The sequence below is a fragment of the Macrobrachium rosenbergii genome, chromosome 55 (assembly GCF_040412425.1).
Source record: "Macrobrachium rosenbergii isolate ZJJX-2024 chromosome 55, ASM4041242v1, whole genome shotgun sequence".
NCBI classification, from domain to species: Eukaryota; Metazoa; Arthropoda; class Malacostraca; order Decapoda; family Palaemonidae; genus Macrobrachium; species Macrobrachium rosenbergii.
Window position 1 is genome coordinate 19,099,243 of NC_089795.1, and position 20,437 is coordinate 19,119,679.

Sequence of the window (20,437 nt, forward strand, 5' to 3'; positions counted from 1 at the left end):
GAAATGAATTGCAAACCCGAGTCCCCCCCCCTCCCCAAGCTCCAAAGACACACCAACCAATATCAAAGAATTCTCTTCTAGTTGGTCTTGGCCAGAAAAGTGCCTGTTGGCACAGTGATAGAATATAATGGACTCAGGACAAGAGGGCTCTATCTCCGATCCACTGTGATTACCTCGGTCTTCCCTTCATCATACTCACACAGATGTGACAACAGAGGGTATGATGGCTATTTTCCTTATAACATGCCAGGTCTGTGCAAGATGAATGTTTACCCCAGGCCATTGCCTATCTATTAGGGAAAGTGGGTGGGTGGGTTTGAAAACTCACCGCAACTACCAAAAATTTGTTTTTTATAAGTCAAAACCTGATTTTTTTATAGCGTAGCCACTGTTTGTCCTCAAAGGAGCTTGCAAAAGAAACTGACAGGTGACAAAATGGCTTAGCTCCTAATAAATAAATCCCAACAACCCAGATAAATTTTTGGTCTGAAGTATAGTTACAAGTTATCAACAATTTTCTTGGCAATAAAGAACAAAAAACAACACACGAACCTATGTATGTATCTTTTTTTGTGATTCTAAGGTGACTTACCTAATTATGTCAGGTCTGGCTGCAGGATTATTCCAACCTCCCTAGCAATATATCGGCATGACATCTCTACCATGGTAGCGGTATTTCAAAATTTTTGATCCAAGGTAAAATCACATCCAACCCTCCCTTTTCCAAGTTTTTTGTCAACATAAAATAGAAAATGGCCACTTAGCTGCTGGACACCAATTAATCCAAGGACACAAGCACACACCTACCTGTCTACTGCTGTGTTCTGTTATAGGAAGTGAGTATCTTAAGCAATTCAACAACCATGATATTGGGATTATAAGTAGAAGATTTTTATGAAAACTCTTTCTGAATTACATTTCCTTATCTCACACCCCAGTAAAAATGTCCAATACATTTATCCATTCTCTCTCTCTCCATACTGACATGGGTTATAAAAAGGAAATCCTAATATCAGGAATGATCTGAGACTATTATAATTACCATCTGTGACATTCTACACCTTTGAATCACAGAGATAGGATACTTCCTGTTTGCCTTCTAGTTAAAACATACGTTTTCTCATTCTTAGCAAATAAGAAATTTAAAGGCTACTAATCTTCAAATCCTATACAAAAAATATATTCAACTGCAGCAACTGCCTACCTGCATTGCATAGGAGGCACATGTCTGGCTGTTTCCATCTGTAGCAGCCAGAAATGCTCGACCCAGTTCTGTTACCAACTCCAAAATGAATAACTCTGATTCAATGCTTAAATGAATCTTGCTCATCTCCTCTTTAAAAGAATAAAAAATGAATAAATACACAAAGCAATATAATCATAAGAAACAAAATTACAATCTTTACTTCAAACAGCTATAAAATAACCAATGTTTTAAAAACTATCAAACACATTACTGTACTTATAACTGATGATTTTGTTATCCAAAAATCAATATAGCAGCATTTTTATTAAAATATAAGAGAAAGAATGTGTTATTCATTGTTAACTAAGAACTACAATACTACAAGCTTAAAATCATTATTGAAAAAGCAGAATGTTTTCACGGATATATATTCAAGGAATTTACCCTAAACATCTTTGAAAATTAACTCTCTTTATAAGGCTTACAAACAACTGATTTTCAAATAAATCTGGCTATTCATTATTATACAAAAATCAGGCAATTTTGATTATAGATTCATTTATACAAAAGAAAAAATTAAGCACAGCAAAAACAAAGCCAAAGAACAGTTCAATAGTAACAAACCTGCCCTACTCTGGCTCAGCCAAGTCGATACATAGTGAATTACACTAGATACAAAAGATCAAATTTTTATTGACAAGTAGGCTCCTTTCAAGGTATTTAAAATGTTTAGAGGTAAGTGAGAGAACTATAAGGAGCTGGGCACTATGGGTCAGTTACCCAAGAAAGAAAGAAGCCATGAAAGTATTGGCCGCATTTGTTTCAGCATCCATTATGCCTAGCACACTTACCAGACTCAGCCAGTTTTCATGAAATATATTATATTTTTCAGACTCAGATGTATCCTATAACTAACATAATCCACTGCATCAAAGTCAGTCAAGTTGAGATGCCAAATTACAGTATATAAGGGTGCATCAAAGAACTGACTGTTGTAAAGATGTGACTCCATATTGCTGAGCATCATGGCTGCAGTATGGTGGGAAGATCTTATTACAAAATGAGGAAGCAACAGAGAGATGTGGTGTTCAAAAGCTGGAAAATGGGCAGAGATCTCCAAGACGGATGGTATTTACCCAAGAAGAGGGTAAAAAAGTAAAATGCTTAAGAAGTATTACATGCAGAAATGGGATGATACAAACCATTTGAAGTGTCCAGAAAAATTATAACAAAAAGTACACAAAATGATTTGGACCATGTGGGAATTTGTGTCAAGTCACAAGAGATGGAAAAGAATACAAAGAGTTCATCAGACATCAAACTAAGAGGAAGAAAATCCTGATGTAAAACCAAGAATGATGAGCTATGAAGTAAATTATTAATAATTCCCATGCAACCAGTCTCTTTTCTATATAGGGGAACATGGGTCAAAAATAATTGTTTCTGATATAGAACATTTGAATTGAGGAAAAAATCTGCTTGGTTACCTTTGATGTTGGTTTGTGTGTACAGCCTTGTGGGATCAATGGCCCCCAGTAGACCTAAACATTCTGCTACGCTTGTCTGTAGTTCTTCATCAATTTCACGACACTGGCCTTCAAAATAAGTTAAAAATTTAATAAAAATGCACATACAAACAAAATGTCTAACTCTGCATCATTTTGAATAAGAAAGGATAAGGTGACAGATGTGTAACTCACCAAGTAGATTACTAAAAAGTTCTGAAATAACAGGATGAACATTATCCGAGTCTGTAGTGAGATGATGGACTGTTCCCTGGTTATGACGTAATGTGTGACGAAGGCGGTTTAGAGCAAAAAGTCGAACATCTATGCTCTCATGGTTGAGTCCCCTTAACACTGTAGACAAAGCATCAACCACTTCCTGAGTGTTCCCACTAAAAAGAAAATTTATAAAACTTAAACATGAAAGATAAACAGTAATAAATAAAATAAATCAAGTATTGTCACTACAAATGCTACATCAAATTTTACAGTTATTCATCATACACAACACATACAGAAGCCGCAATTCTTCCATATTTCAAACAAACCTAAGTAAAACTGTCTGATGTTCTAAGATGGTATGGTTGATTTTTCTCAATGCTTCATGATCTGGGAAGAGTGGCAGATTCCCTAAGAGGGGTTGCATAGCTGTCCTTTCAACCTGCAATAAACATACGCTTAGAAATGAGACATTTTTAAACTTATACACATTTTAAACCATATTTTACTTTCTTTTCCACTGTCTGCACAATCTAGACATCACTAGTATCTTCAAACGTTTACAATCTATATGTTCACAATTTAATAAGATTTTAACATAACAACCTGACTCAAACTATAAAAAATTATTTCAATATCCTTGAGCACTTAACAGATTCTTTAATAAAATTGTAATGCAACCGAAATGGGCTAAAACTCTAACATTCTAGTAATATTCAATCATGTACAATCAAATTGTGGCATTTGATTTAAAGATCCAGCACTGGTTTTATATATGAAAATGTGCAATTTCATGTAAAATACTACAACCCATTTGTAATTTTGGAAATATTTTCTAAAACACTAACTGTTAAAACTTTGTGAAATGGTCAAAAACGCAATAAGCTAAAACTTTACATTCTAGTAATATTCAATCATTTACCTTCATTTTGCAACCAATTGGAAGTCTCTAGCACAATATTTCGATTTATGGTGAATTTTGAAAAAACTTTTTTCCTTACGTCCAGAAATTCTTTAAATCACACGTTGTCGTAATGTTTGCACAGTTTTATATTAGTCTTACATAAAGTTTCATATATGAAAATGTGCGCAATTTCATGTACAAACAACAGAAAATCTCATGGTTGTAGCTTTTATCATTTTGAAATATTTTCATATAAATCACGATAAATAGAAAAATTTGACTTTTTGGTCAACTTTTCACTGAGAAATAAAACACTTACAGTCTAGTAATATTCAATAATTACTTCATTTTTCAAGAAACAGGAAGTCTCTAAAATTTTCGATTTATGGTGAATTTTTGAAAAAACATTTTTTACTCATGCATTTTTATAATTTTTCTCTGATCTTTTAAATTTGTTATATACCAAAATCATCACAATTTAGTGTTTCAAAACCCATTAGCTTTTGCTCACAGCATTTGTATAAAATTATATATGAAAAAATTTTTGTATGTCATATTTTCAATATTTATATATGATAATGATATTTTTTCATTTCTGAGGTTGCATTTTCAGGCAATGACAAAAAAGGAGCCAAAAATGAACTCTTAATCTTAAAAACTAAGCGTGCTGTGATTTTTTGAAAAAACTTTTTTCCGATTTTGTAAATAGAGGCTCGCGTTTAAAATTTAAATAATGCAGGTAGTTTGATTAAAAAGCTCAACTGTTAATTTCTAACACTGTTAAAGTGGTCACAGTAAACCCCCATTTCACTCACGAGTCATGGATAATTAGATTTTCAGGTATTTTTCACTGCAATCTCATTTTCATGACTAAATGCACTTTTTGTGACAAAACTAATAAAATACTCAGGTAGTGCTCGACACCTTACAATAATTAGATTTTGCAATGGGGTAGCATTTACCAATAAAATTTATAAAATTTTTTAAATTTCTTGTGGGCACAGGCAGCAGCGTACAATCAGGCAGCGAGAGAGACCAAATTATAACAGACCAGCATCTTTTCCTCCAACTCTTTATCCCATCTTCTAGTTAAAAAAGTAACAGAGAATGATAAAAGTATTGTTAGTAACGTTATACTCTTGTGTAAATACATACAGCCATAAACAACCAACCGAGAAACTGTTGTTTTGTTTATCACCAAGTCGGATAACAACAGCCCTTTTGCTTGTATTTCAACCATCATACGGTAATACACAATTACCGTAGGTTATTGTACAAATGACGTTAAGTAGAACAGGACTGATATATTTTACATTATACCCTTATTCAGTATGGATAAAAGATCAGTAAGGAAATATACCTCTAAATTTAAGCTGCAAGTTGTAGCTGAAGCTGAGAAAACAATGTTCAAGCTGCTAATGACTATAAGTTATCGTGCATCAGCAACATGGATGAAACTCGACTATTTAAAACTGGAGAGAAAGTATTTTAATCAAAACTACTTGGCATGAAAGAATACATTACTGCTATTTTTATGCGATAATAAGCTTGTTTTATGATGAAATCAAGTGAAAATAGCAAACAGAATCTTGATTTTTTTACACAAAACAAATGCCCCCAAATGGCCAACGTCATCTAAAAAAAAAAAATAGCTAAATTAATTTCACAACCAGACGTATTTAAGTTATATTTTGACTTAAAAACACTTCATACAGTATAACGAAAAATAACCTTGCCCCATATAAATAAAGTATCTAGAGATTCATTTATGCTAACTTGAAGCAAGAGAGGCGCTCGAACTCAGTTAAGTACGGCGAAATAAACACAGCAGAAACATTTCCAAACCAAAACACTTGATCGCTATGATCACAATTTATAATACAAAAGCAATATAAGAATTTATACAATATTATTGGATAAAGTGAATTAAGGCATAACATTTTAAAAGATCCATGGAAAAGATGCATATTCATCATGTTGATGTTTTTATAATACAATATGTGAATATAGAGTACAGAATGATGTAGGCTATGCTACTGTATATGCCTATGATATACCATAGTGTAGGCTAAGCTAATTCTTGCTTGTTATTCAATTTCTCTTTGTACTGAATTATCATAAGTCACTCTGCACGAACCTCCACAATTAGCTGATATTAATAATCCTATATCGTGTATATATAGAGTATACTTTATAGTGTAGGGTAGGCTACCATAAACTGTATGTATACATGGTACCGAATACCCTAGTGTAGGCTAGGCTATATTCAATACGTTTTTTTCAACAAACGATGGTTTTTTGGAACCTAACCCCATCGTAAGTAGGATAATACCTGTATAAGCATTTTTAATGTTTTTTCTGTGTGGTTGAACTATCAAAATAGGCAGTTCTAAGTGTTTTTAGAAGGGTTCTAAGTATTCACGGTTCTAGCTATTCACGGGTGTGTGTGTACGTGTGTGTGTGTGAGTGTGTGTGGTACACATCCCCCGCAAATACGGGGGTTTACTGTATATATCAGAGAAATAAAACCAAAGGAAAACAGGCATAATAACCAAATACTTTTATTATGATGAGGCAATGGATGTAAGCTTTACCTTCCTGGCATCACCCTAAGCTCTTCATAAGAGTATAGGTGCTTAAGAACTAGTCAATTAATTTTGATAAATGTACAATTACTTCTTGAATGACACAGGTTTGAATAACATGATTTTTATTTAACACGGAATTATTTATGGAGATACACTTTTCTTACATGATAATTCTACTTTAGAACGAATTTACATGTAAGCATCGTTTTCAAATCTGCCACTCACCTGGGAAGGATCTAAGTGGCAATGACGTCACAAACAACAATGCTACCAAGCAGCAGGAGAGGGAAAACAAACCCAGGGTTCCCAGACATACAAATTATTATTGTAAAATATTATAATTCAATCTGTAAGATATACTATATAATACCATGTGTAGATAATGTGATAATTCACAAAACTGCAAAATACTTGACTGGAAATGTACAATTCGAAATTTTTTGTCAACACAGAAAAATTAAGAAGAATCTCTCTCTCTCTCTCTCTCTTTAAGTCCACAGAGGAATAAAATAAAATGTAAAACACTGAAATTTTTTTTTAACAGTTCAAAACTGATAATACAAATACCTGTATGGGTTGTTCTGGGTGAAATACTGTTAACATGTCGAAAAATTGATGAAATTACTATTAGAAATTATAATATACACCATGTATAGTGTAAAAATTATAAAAGGTAATAACTATTCACAGAATAAACTAAAAATATTCAAGTTATGAGGAAACATAAGGACACTGCAGAAAACATGCTGCACACAATACACAAACATTATACAGTCCAACCTCTTAAATCCAGCAATCTGTGGTCCGGGAACTCTCATGATCCAGAACATTTTTGTCTCAGCCACCACTGGTTCTTGAGCGGCTCCACACGTTTCAATTTTTGGATTTTTTGGATTTCAGAACTGAAGCTTGCTCCGTAAATAGACAAGCAGAGTTCACTTCCAATGAAAACATTCTGTGACACTCAAAGATATACAACATACAAAATAACCATAATTTGCATATCTACTCATGTATCATGCTATCATTAAAATTTCATCCAAAAACATACAAACATGCTTTCATCATATGCAATGTGTATAGTGTGAGATGTATTTTCAGTAGATCACACTAGCCTAGGCTTTCTATGCCTGTCTCAGTTTTGGCAGATACCACTCATAATGCATATTATACCTGAGTTAGCTTTTAACTTAAGAAACTGGCCTAGAAGCAAAGGTTCATTAGGTTGAATGTGAGTCTTCATACAGTATATTATATCAGGCTTACCAGAATTGTGACTTATCTAAGAATTCATTACCATTTCTTATAATCAGCAACCACCTACTACTGCACAGAAGACCCTAGCATAAATAACAAAAAGTACTGACATAAACAATCATATCGAGAAATAGCCGTTCACCGATGTCAGTTACCAATAACTAACACATGTTTATTAAGGGTTACGTTATAGTTGTTGACTTATTAAGAATTTGCTTATTTTCAATAATGACTTCCACAAATAAAAGTAAAATAAATCTTTATTCATCCTTCATGCAATGGAAAGGAAAGTGTTATGAAAGTATGCCACTAAATTTACATATATCTCTTTATATCAGTACTGTATTGTACAAAACCTTTAATGAAAGTAATATCAATTACTGTACTATAAACCTAAAAAACACGAAAATAAACAAATCCAGCAAGTTCTCAACAGATCATGGAGGCAGTATTGCCATATTTTTGCTTTGTCTGATTTATTGTACTGTATATCATCACAAGTTTAGTTGACATGATTATCACACATATTATAACAGTACACAAGAAAATATTTTATCACTGCTGATGTTTCATCTTTAATCACCGTAAAAATATTTAAAATCTGAATTTCATACATAGGCAACTCTAAACATTCTCATCCCAGTCATAGTTTAAGTGCCTTTGAATTCTCGTTCCCAGCAAGTCAGTACTGTGCTTCGATGTATAAACACTTCAGTTCTCTCTATCTCTCCTCTCTTTCTCTCCCTCTCAAACAGTATACATATATTTTAAAGAAAAAAAAACATCAAAATATCAATGAAAAGTTATTTCACTTACAGAATCCAGTTATACTTTGCTTAGACTTGATGTAAAAGCCACAGTTTCTCTCCCCCTCTCTCTCTCTCAAACAGTATACATCATCCTTTACTAAAAATAATGCAAAATATTAATGACACATTATTTCACTTACAGGATCAATTTATACTGTGCTTAGACCTGGATGTAAAAAAACACAGTTCTCTCTTTCTCTCTCACAGTATACATATATTTTAATGAAAAAATACAGTAATTAGTGAATACACAGTGTTGCTCTTGTGAAAAAAAAAAAAATTTACTTATCATTTTAGATATATGGCCCAAAGAGAAATCAACAAATCAGTGAAATTGCCCCCACAGAGAAGTCAATGATGTGTTCCACAAAAATCCACAACAAAAAGCAAATGTGGAAATGTGAAATTCGTAAAAAGGGGGGAGGGCCACTGTATGCAAAGAATCTGTGGCAAAATGGGGGAGGGCCACTGTATGCAAAGAATCTGTGGCATCTTCCAACCCAGGATAAGACATAAGAAGGGTGGCTAGAGGTAGGCAGTCAACGTTAAGACCTCAGGTTTGTTAGCTATGAAAAAAAAAAAATTAATTAAAAATTTGTCATTCGTTCATACGTTGAACAAACCTTCGTTCTTAACATTAGGGTAGACTCATACTTGGAGAGAGGTATGAGAATCCTGAACTGACTGGAGGTTCAGCACACATCACCCTTCCTCAAAATTATAGTTCTCAGGAAGAGGACCTAAGCCTCTGAGCTGTATTCATTGCATATATGGAGTCAAAGAGAACTACATCTGTTCAAGCAACAAACCATGTCAGCCACACACAATGGGTTTGTCACCACTCCTCACTCCCCTTGCTGGAGAGAGAAGTGAAGGCTACTGGGAAGTATATTTGTATGTTCTATGGAACATATAAATGCTGTAACAGCATGACTGCAACATGTACCTTCATCAAGCCAGTTCCAGCATAAGATGTATCCATTCTTCAAAACCATCCACAGGCAGAGAAGAAAGGAAAAAGGGAAAGAAAAGAGACCAGTCATCTCAATCACTCCCTCTTCTACACTATCATCTTATGCAAGACACAAACTGTCCCACCAGGGGCACTCAATGAGCTACACAATTTGTTGAGCAGCCACCACCAGACCCAAGGAAAAAGTGTCCAAGGACCTGTGGGCAAAGTCTTGATAAAAAATTATTTACTAATTTTCAAATATGAATATTAATATAAACAGAGCAAAATATCAATAAATTTTTTTCTTAAAAAACGTTCAAACAATTTGCAAATTCCAAAAACAAAGCTCCCGGGAAATAAAATGCAGCTTGGAAAGCTAAAATACCTAGATGCAACACTACCTGACATGCTATTGGCTGGCGTTTGCAAAGAAGCCAATCCAGGAACATCATTCATTTTCCTTGGCACTGATTGGCTGCACAACCCCTCAAGACTTCCTATTGGCTGGCATTTGCAAAGAGGCCAATCCAGGAACATCATTCATTTTCCTTGGCATTGATTGGCTGCACAACGCCCCAAGACTTTGTCTCGTGGAGATGTACTGCGGGGCCCCACCTCTTCGCCAGTTCAACGAGTAGACCTCTGCTGTTCGAGTGTTTCACTGCATATTTGTGTACTTTGCATATCTTTGTGTCTTGTTTTTAATCTTTGTGTACAGTATAGTTTTTAATCATGCCCTAAGACGCCTCCTAAATGCCCTGCCCCTTCTAAGGCTTCTGGCAAAGAGCCTTAGTGCCAGAAGGAGGCCATGATGTTCCATAAAGTAGCACTTCTGGAAATGGTGTGAATGAGAGTACTGTCCGGTAAACCAAGAAGAAAGAAGAGGGGATAAGGAAGACTATGGATGTTAGCTTCTGTGGTAGTGCCAAGACAGTTTCCACTGTGTGTGATAAGAGCATGGTGGGGACGGATAACGGACTACCATAAGAACATTCCCTTTGACAACATCACCAGCAAGAAGGCACGAAAACTCTACCAGCAGTTTTCAACTGTTACGGAAGGCAGCAATGTACAGGAAGCAGACTTCTTAGGCTTTGACAACCCCGCTGAAGATGGAGAGGATGAAGCAGGACCATCATCAGCTCCTGAATGTTTTCGGCCCAGCAAGGGGTGATTACACCATTTCCAAAAGTGGTCCCACCTAAAGTCTGTTTCTCTGCATGGGGAAATGGCATCAGCAGACATGGAAGCAGCCGCAAAATATCCCAAGACCTCCAAGAATATCATCAGGGACAAGGGCTACCATCCACAACATGTCTTCAATATGGACGAGACTGGCCTGTTCTGGAAAAAACGCCTTCACGGACACAACTCGTGAAGGACAAAGCCAGAGACCCCAGGTTTAAGGCCCAGAAGGACAGGGTTATCCTTATCATGTGTGGCAATCATGCTGCTGGCTTCAAGCTGAAACCAGGCTCATTTACAAGACTGCAAACCCCAGGGCCCTCAAGAATAAGGACTTCCTGCCTGGGTTTTGGATGCACAACCCCAAGGCCTGGATCACCAAAGTCCTTACATCTAACTGGTTCATTCAGAGCTTCATCCCTCAAGTTAAGGATTACCTCAACGACTTGTGCATGGAGTTCAAGGTGTTGCTGATTATGGATAACGCTGGTGGCCACCCTCTGGATCCTAATTACGAGGGAGTCCAGCTCAAGTTCCTCCCTGCCAACACCACCTCTCTCCTTCAGCCTATGGACCACGGCGTGATCTGTGCCTTCAAGGCACTCTACTCCCTGAAGTCCCTCGAGCACCTTGTGAAGGCAATGGACATTGATAGTGAATTTATGCTGAAGAACCGCCATGTCTGATTGTTATCAGCTGATCGTTGAAGGAAATGAAGGAGACCCTTAATGTGTGCTGGAAGAAGTTGTAGCCGAAGTGTTTTCATGATTATAAGGGCTTCTCTCCTGAAGAAATTCAACATTTGGCCATTGATAAGGCAGTCCAATTGATGAGGATGCTTGGTGGAGAAGGATTCAATGACATCACTGAGGATGAAGTCGGCACCCTCATTGATGCTCAATCTGACCCCCTGATGGGCCAGGATTTGGAAGAGCTGATGAAGTCTGCCAGCGAGGAAGAAGACACACCAGATTCAGGAGATGAGGGCCTGTCTTTGAAACGTCTGTCCCGAATTATGAGGGCATCCAGAGAGCTGCAGGATATTACTGGGGCATGGGATCCTTATATGGAATGCTCCACAATGCATGCATGGCGCCCTATAATAACCTCCTCGTCAGTATGAAGAAGCAGCAACAGCAGCTGCCTATCACCATGTTTGTCGATCCCATGATGAAGGGCCTTCCAAAGCCCCTGAAGAAGAGCAATTGGTGGACGAAGCCCCTGAACAAGGGGAGGTGGTATCCCCAGAAGAAATGTAACTCCTTTGCTTTGCTGTGCAGTCATATCTTCATCATTATTCATCGGACTATGCAGCTAATTCATCAGTATCTTCAATCAACATTCATCACTGGTGAGTACTACCTGTATGATTTAAGTAATCTTAAACTTCTCATTATTTCATATATTTTTTTCAATGCATACCTAAATATTTAGGTACAATACTTCACTGTCCCCTGTACTTGAGAATGCACCAATGTTACCCTTATCTACCGTATACATTAAAATAAAACGGTAAGGCTTGAATACTGTATGAAACAAAATGTGCGTTCCTGAATATAAGGGTAACTTGAATGGTTTTCACCTTGGTAAGAGTAACAGTTGTAGGAGTGTTCATGCATAGCTTTAAGCCATATTTTTTAAGGGTATGTTGTAAGATGACTTTGAAATTAGTGTTTTTGGACGATAGTTTAAGGTATATTTGGTGTTTGAACTATTAAAATAGGTAGTTATAACTGTTTTTAGAGGGGGGGTCTCAAGTATTCGAGTATTTCTGCTATGCGTGGGTGGTTGTGGTCCCTAACCACTGCGAATATCGGGAGTCAACTGTATTCTCATTTTTATTTTTACTGTATTTCCTCATTTTTTATTTTTATAACCAAAAAGATAAATGCAATCAAGTGCATAGGGTACATATGTATGCACATACACTCCTTTGCTTTGGGTGATGGCACCAAGACTTATGTTATGACTACCATGTGTTGCCAATATCTACACATTTGCATTTTAAATATTTTTTAATTAGAGAAGAAATATCAACAGTGATAAAACATTCTCTTGTGTACTGTTATATGTGTGATAATCATGCTTAGAGTCAACTAAAACTTGTAATGAAATACTGTAGAGTAAATCATTTGGAGCAAAACCTAAAAATGGCAACACGTGATACTGCACTAAGAGACACGCGTGCACACACTATACAGACAGTGTAGTCAACATTGATGAAATGCCACATGCAGATGTAAAACACACACACATTTGCAGGGGTTTAGGTACCACAGCCACCTGCGAATACCAAAAATCCGTGATATATTGGAACCCCTCTCTAAAAACACCTATAACTGTGTATTTAAATAGTTGAAACACCAAAGACTGCCTCTAAAAATCCTTATAACTGTTTATTTTCATGACTAATTACATTTTCTATGATAAAAATTATTGACTAATTTTCAAATATTAAAGTAAATGCAGCAAAATATCAATAAAATGTTTTTATTAATGCATATAAAATATATAGGTAAAGTACAGTACCTGTGAAATCCCAGTGTCCAGTGTTTCCCCCTGTGGACTGTAAAAAGAGAACAGGACAGCTTCAATCTTGTATGAGAGAAAATGGATGCACCTGAATATATGGGGGTAACTTGAGTAGTTTTCACCCTTAGCCATATATTTTCAAGGGTAGATGTTGTAAGATGACTTTAAAATGATCTTAAATTGTTTCAGGATGATAGTTTAGGGTATATTTGGTGTTTTAACTATTATTACCCCTATATATTTAGGTACATCCATTTTCTCTCACACATATTGAAACTGTCCCATTTTCTTTTTACAGTCCACAGGGGAATCACTGGGATTTCACAGTACCAATATAAGGGATTTTGACAAAGGAAAAATCTATTTCTGAGGAAGGCCCCGTGTCACCTGGTGAAATTCCATACTAACACGAATTTCTAGGTATAAATTGCTAGATATACCAGAGAAAAAAGAGCTTTCAGGAATGCTGGGGTTACTACCCCCAGATCGAGCGTCTTCCTAAGGAAGACGCCGGTATAACCAAGGGTGAGTGAAAGGATCACAACCACAGAGCTACACTATAGATATCCCTATGTCAAAACCCCGGAAGAGAGTGGTGAGCCGTTACAGCTCCCACACACAGGCGCCCGCCAGACCGGCGACACCAGCGCCACCTACTTCATTCCAGGCTAGCACCATCCCCAGGCTTGGCATATGCAAGTAGGGGGGAGCGGAAGCCACTTGGGAGGGTCACAGACACGGGCCTTCTCAGAAATAGATTTTTCCTTTGTCAAAATCCTTTTCTGAGTCCAGCCCCTGTCAGCCGGTGAAATAGTGATAGAGAATCATGCCAAGACTGCAAACTACGAGGAAACAAGGTAATCTGAAGAAAACACAAGCTATGAGAATGGCTTTAATAAGGATATCTCTCACATGTAAAAATGAATATTAATACGAAAAGTACAGTAATACAACCTTAAAATTAGAGTAGAAAGTCAATACACCAAACAACATGGCAGGAAATACATCAAAAATACTTAAGACTATAAGGCAAAATACATTCAAAAATACTTAAGATTAAGGAGTAAATATGAACTTATAACTAAACACAAGAGAGACATCTACAACATGAGAAAATATATATGTACATGGAGCAAAATAAAAACAGCCCAGTACCCCTAAGACAATCCAGAATCATAGCATGTCAAAATACAGTTCCCAAATATAAAAAAAGACAATAATAATATCAATATGAGGAGCAAGGCAGTGAGGCATGATCAACCAGAAGGGCAAGCAGAGAAGTAAATGAGGCAGGCAGGCAGGGGGTAGGGGAGGATAAAGGATAATGGGTAATTAAGGTGGGGAATGACACTCCCCACAGCCACTGTAGAAAATTTCAGGGCTTCAGTGATTTTAAATAAGGGCTGTTTAAACACTAGAGGTGATTTCCAACCGTATATTTGGTAAGTTCTGAAAAAATCCATATTATGAAAGTAATTAATGGAAGTAGCTACTGCGCAAATATCATGAACCTTAGGAACTGAATCCGGGTTAGCTTGTTTAATGAAATACAAAATTTGTTGCCTTATTGCATTTAACGATAGAGTACCACCTTTCTCCTGATAAAAGAGGACCCGACTTACACTGTGGAGTTCTTAAAAGGTAAGACTTTAAGGTATAGACTGGGCATAAGGACTGGTCCTGTGGAAGGGGCACCACCTTCCAAGGAGACCACCTGTCTTGAGGGTCCTCATTTTTGGCTAAAAATCTATGATCAGGAGAAAGGAGGGCTTCTCCGGTCGGGAGGAAACTAACAAAATCATCACCTCTAGAGAGAGCCGACAGCTCTGAGATTCTGGCACCTGAAGCCAAGCTAATCAGAAATAAAGTTTTCCTTAACAGATCCAAATAAGTGCATTGAGAGTTGTCAATCTCGGATGCTAACTTAAGTACATCATTGAGGAACCATGTAACAGAATGTGGGCGTGATACGGGTCTCAGACGAGCGCATGCTATAGGAATAGGTGAAAAGTAAGAATCTGTAAGGTCAATTTTAAAACCATATAAGAATACCTTCTTCAGGGCTGACTTAGCTGTGGTAATAGTGGCCGGGGCAAGGCCTTTTCAAACAATGATCTAAAGAAGGTAACTGCTAGGTTAGTAGTCATGGTTTGGGCTTCAGATGTCTTCAAAAGGAGGCCAATTTCTTGACTACTGAGTCATATTGTCTGAGAGTAGAATCTCTCTTGTCTGATTCTAAAACAGAGTGTTAACGGGTCAATGTTTGCTCCTTTGAGCTGCGAACTTTATAAAGTCCATAAAACTAGGGCATTCTGAATTCTTGAGGAAGCTGACACAGTCTTGGTTTGTACTGTTTGGGTCAGTTTGGGATTGGGAATTAAGACTCCAACCCAAGTTCCTGAAGAAGAGGGAACCAATTGCTCTTCGGCCAGTACGGGCTACCAGGGCTGGTTGACCTTTGAATGACCTGAGTTTGTGCAGTACTTTCAACAGCAAATTTATTGGGGGGAAACAGATAAATCTTCTCCCAATTGTTCCAATCTATGGTCATTATGCCTGTGGCGCACGCCTGGGGATCCAGGTTCGGAGCCACATAACAGGGAAGCTTGAAGTTGCTCTCCGTCGCGAACAGATCCACTTGGAGACCCGGAACCCGGCAAATCCAATTGAATGACTCTCTGTCCAGAGACCACTCCGTCTCCAACGGAGTGGCCCTGACAGGGAATCCGCCACCACGCCCGCACTCGCTAGGTGGGTGGCTGACAGATGCCAGCTGTGCTTGTTCGCCAGGGAGAAAATAGCTACCATAACCTGGTTCACTCGACCTGATTTGGAGCCGCCCGTTGATGCAATGAACTACCACGGCGCTGTCCAACACCAGCCTGATATGAATCTGGCTGGGGGGGCGGATTTTCTTTAAGGTTAGAAATACCGCCATAGCTTCCAAGGTGTTTATATGGAACCGTTGAAACATTGTAGACCATGTTCCTTGTACTTTTTTTGGCGAATACCCTCCCCAGCCACTTAATGAGGCGTCCGTGTGAACTACCAGCGCCGGAGGGGGAAACTGAAGTGGAACTGTTTTAGACAGGCCGCTGACTGTGGACCAAGGCCGCAGTCTCGCCTTTAAAACTGGGGAATGGAGGAGACCTTGTCTCTGAGCCTGACATTGGCTTGACTCTGCCACACTCTGTGTATGTCTTTTAATTTTGCTTTTAAGAGCAGGTCCGTCACTGAGGCAAATTGAAGAGAACCGAGATTCTTTCTTTGGCCCGGCGGATGCTGTTTTGTCTTTCAGAATTTCCTGGTAAGGGAAGCTATCTCCTTCCGCTTGGGAGGCGGGGAGGGATAACGCGGTAAGAGGACAGATCCCACTGGAGACCCAGCCACTGAAACCGGGACTCCAGAGTCAGGCGAGACTTCTCTCTGTTCAGCTGAAAACCCAACGACTCCAGGAAGTTGATGACCGTGGCGTGGCCTTCCGGCATTCTAGAACTGTTGGAGCCCAAATTATCCAATCGCCTAGGCACGCTGCTAGGGATATCCTCGACCGGAGTTGCTGAACTACCGTGTCCGCCAGTTTTGTAAATATCCTGGGTGCAATATTTAGACCGAAAGGCATGACCCTGAAGGAGTAGGCTTGATTCCCGAGTCTGAAACCCAGGAACGGAGAGAAGCTCCAGCGCAACCGGGACGTGATAGTAAACGCCTGAAAGATCGATAGAGGTGGTGACGGCCCACACGGAAGTAGAGTCCGCATCTGTGCTACCATAAGCATGCGAAATTTGTCGCATTTTATGTAATGATTTAGACGCGACAGATCCAGGATCACTCTTTGCTGATCGGAGTCTTTCTGGGAACAGTGAACAACCTGCCTTGAAACTTGAGGTGCCTTACTTTATTGCTCGCTTGTTGAGCAATTCCGCCACGTAGTCCTGTAGGACTCTTGAGGGTGGCTGGTAAAACCTGATCAGAGGTCAATTGTAAATGTGAAAGATCTCTGGTGAAATACAATTTATGAAAAAGTGACATACAAGAGACCATCCGTCGACAGTCCAAGTCATAACTGCTACTATGTATTAGGAAACAGAAACCTACCGCCACAAACAACTTTATCTAAAAAGAGATAAAATTCTGGCAGAAGCAGACATCAACACTGAGAACAGTATTCCAGTAAAGGAAGTATAAATGCTCTAAAATAGGTTGTACTGATTTTATCACTGTTATAAATATATGAGGCCTATGAGCAAAACCAACTTATATGCGGCATTGGCTGAAACTTTCATTAGATGTTTCTCAAAAGTTAGAATAGTTAAAGCTTCAGACTCATTCAGCAAAATTCCATCCACCTGAAGGGGAGGATGAGGTAGGAAATCTGTACGAGATCTGCTAGTCAATAGTGTTTTCGTTTTACTGGAGTTCAGCCTCATACCCCACCGACTACACCATTCCCCGTTAGTTTACCCTTGTAAACCCATTTTACATTACGTACAAAAATGAAAATAATAATTCCAGTAACAATTTGTTTCTTTTAGTAACTAAAAAATATTTCTCCTTTTTCTCTCAGTAGTAGGCTCAATCACCCAATTCTGAGAACATAAACATTAGCCTAGCTTACAATTTTTTTTGCATTATGATGATGTAACATGATAATAATACATTATAAACAGATTCAATAATTAAAATATTAGTTTCATTACCAATATCTTTACCTTGAATAATAGCTGTAATAGCCCATTTGACTTATGCAAATGGATACTGTAATAGCCTATTTGACTTATGCAAATGGATACTGTAATAGCCCACTTGACTTATGCAAATGGATACTGCAAGGCCAATATCTCTTACATACACATTTTGTATTTCCTGTAATACAATATGCAAACAACTGATACGAAAGTTGCTATATAAAAATACATTAATGGTCATAAAACCATGGTAGGCTATGGGTAAATGCAGGTAGACTACCTACCAAGCTGTCATTTCTGAGATAGAAAAACAAAGGTTATTCTTTTTTTCAATATTTATACAATGTATATTTTGTAAAAAATATGGGAGAAAAAGGCCGATAATCCCCTTTTGCATAATATTTTCAGTTTAGAGTCTGATGGTCGATGTTTACAATCACAATGAGTATTTACATCTATGCAGTACTGACAAGGTTAGATGAGGAAGGGTACAGAGGTGCCCTTGAGCACCTGCAGATGCTTTTACTTGCCCTTATCCAATGGGCACTCGGCTCTTTTAATCTGGATAATTGAGAGATTACTTAGTACAGTAAAAACCTGTGTTTTTATTAGTTTCTCTGACCTTCTAATATATTAACCCTTTAACGCTGAAGCCCTATTTACAAAAACGTCTCCCGTATGCCGGGCGTTCGTGAGTTAGCGCCTGGGTTTAAAAAGTTTTTTCAAAAATCACAGCACGCTTAGTTTTTAAGATTAAGAGTTCATTTTTGGCTCATTTTTTTGTCATTGCCTGAAGTTTAGTATGCAACCATCAGAAATGAAAAAATATCATTATCATATATAAATATTCGAATATATGACAGGAAAAAAAACTTGTATATAATTGTATACAAATCGAGCTGTAAGCAAATCGGTTAAAGCTAATGAGTTAATTTTTTTAGTTCTATTGTACACTAAATTGCGATGATTTTGGTATATAACAAATTTTAAAACGATCAAAGCAACACAGAGAAAATATTATCACAAAATGATGCATGAATTGTGAACGCCCGGACGTAAAAAATGTTTTTTTCAAAAATTCACCATAAATCGAAATATTGTGCTAGAGACTTCCCGTTTGTTGAAAAATGAAGCTAATTGATTGAATATTACTAGACTGTAAGTGTTTTAGCTTACAATTGCAGTTTTACCATTTCGGTCGAGTTAAAGTTGACCGAAAGTAGAATTTTTTCTATTTATCGTGATTTATATGGAAATATTTCAAAACTGATAAAAGCTACAACCATGAGTTATTTTTGTTGTATTGTACATGAAATTGCGCACATTTTCATATAAAAACTTTATGTAAAGACTAATTTAAAGCGTGCAAATATTACGACAACGAGACGAAAGAATTTCGGAGATGTTCGGCCGAGTTACCACACGCAGACGTAAGGAAAATGTTTTTTAAAAAATTCACCATAAATCGAAATATTGTGCTAGAGACTTCCAATTTATTGCAAAAGAAATTAAACGATTGAATATTACTAGAATGTAAGAGTTTTAGCTACAATTGCGTTTTTTACCATTTCGGTCGAGTTAAAGTTGACCGAAGGTTGAAATTTTTGGCAGTTATCGTGATTTATGTGAAAATATTTCAAAACTGATAAAAGCTACAACCATGAGCTATTTTCTGTTGTATTCTACATGAAATTGCACACATTTTCATATATAAAAGTTTATGTAACGACTAATGTAAAACGATGCAAACATTACGACAACATGACGAAAAGAATTTCTGAGATGTTCGGCCGAAAGTTACCACAGCAGACGTAAGGAAAAATTTTTTTTTTTTTCAGAAATTCACCATAAATCGAAATATTGTGCTAGAGACTTTCAGTTTGTTGCAAAATGAAGGTACATGATTGAATATTACTAGAATGTAAGAGTTTTAGCTTATAATTGCATTTTTTTACCATTTCGGTCGAGTTAAAGTTGACCGGCTTGACATTTTGGCACTTATCGTGATTTATATGAAAATATTTCAAAACTGATAAAAGCTACAACCATGAGTTATTTTCTGTTGTATTCTACATGAAATTGCGCACATTTCCATATATAAAACTTTATGTAACGACTAATATAAAACAGTGCAAACATTACGACAACATGACGAAAGAATTTCTGGCGCAGACATAAGGAAAAAGTTTTTTTTGAAAAATTCACCATAAATCGAAATATTGTGCTAGAGACTTCCAATTGGTTGCAAAATGAAGGTAAATGATTGAATATTACTAGAATGTAAGAGTCTTAGCTTACAATTGCGTTTTTTGACCATTTCGGTCGAGTCAAAGTTGACCGAAGGTTGAAATTTTGGCAGTTATCGTGGTTTATATGAAAATATTTCAACTGATAAAAGCTACAACCATGGGTTGTATTTTGCTGTATTGTACATGAAAATTGCGCACATTTTCATATATAAAACTTTATGTAACGGCTAATATAGAACAGTGCAAAAATTACGACAAAATGACGAAAAGAATTTATGAAATTTTCGCTGAGTTACCGCCGTAAGGTATGAAAAAAAGTTTTTTCAAAAATTCACCATAAATCGAAATATTGTGCTAAAG

General features: G+C 37.0%; 1 protein-coding gene across 1 annotated transcript in view; it reads left to right on the top strand.

Moving 5' to 3' along the window:
- Positions 1 to 20,437, top strand: part of mei-41 (meiotic 41) — a 593,070-nt gene that overhangs the window by 378,007 nt on the left and 194,626 nt on the right. The window contains exons 26-28 of the mRNA XM_067099620.1: positions 11,035 to 11,262; positions 11,400 to 11,725; positions 11,889 to 11,959. Coding sequence (XP_066955721.1) covers positions 11,035 to 11,262; positions 11,400 to 11,725; positions 11,889 to 11,959 — 625 coding nt within the window. The remainder of the gene's footprint in view (positions 1 to 11,034; positions 11,263 to 11,399; positions 11,726 to 11,888; positions 11,960 to 20,437) is intronic.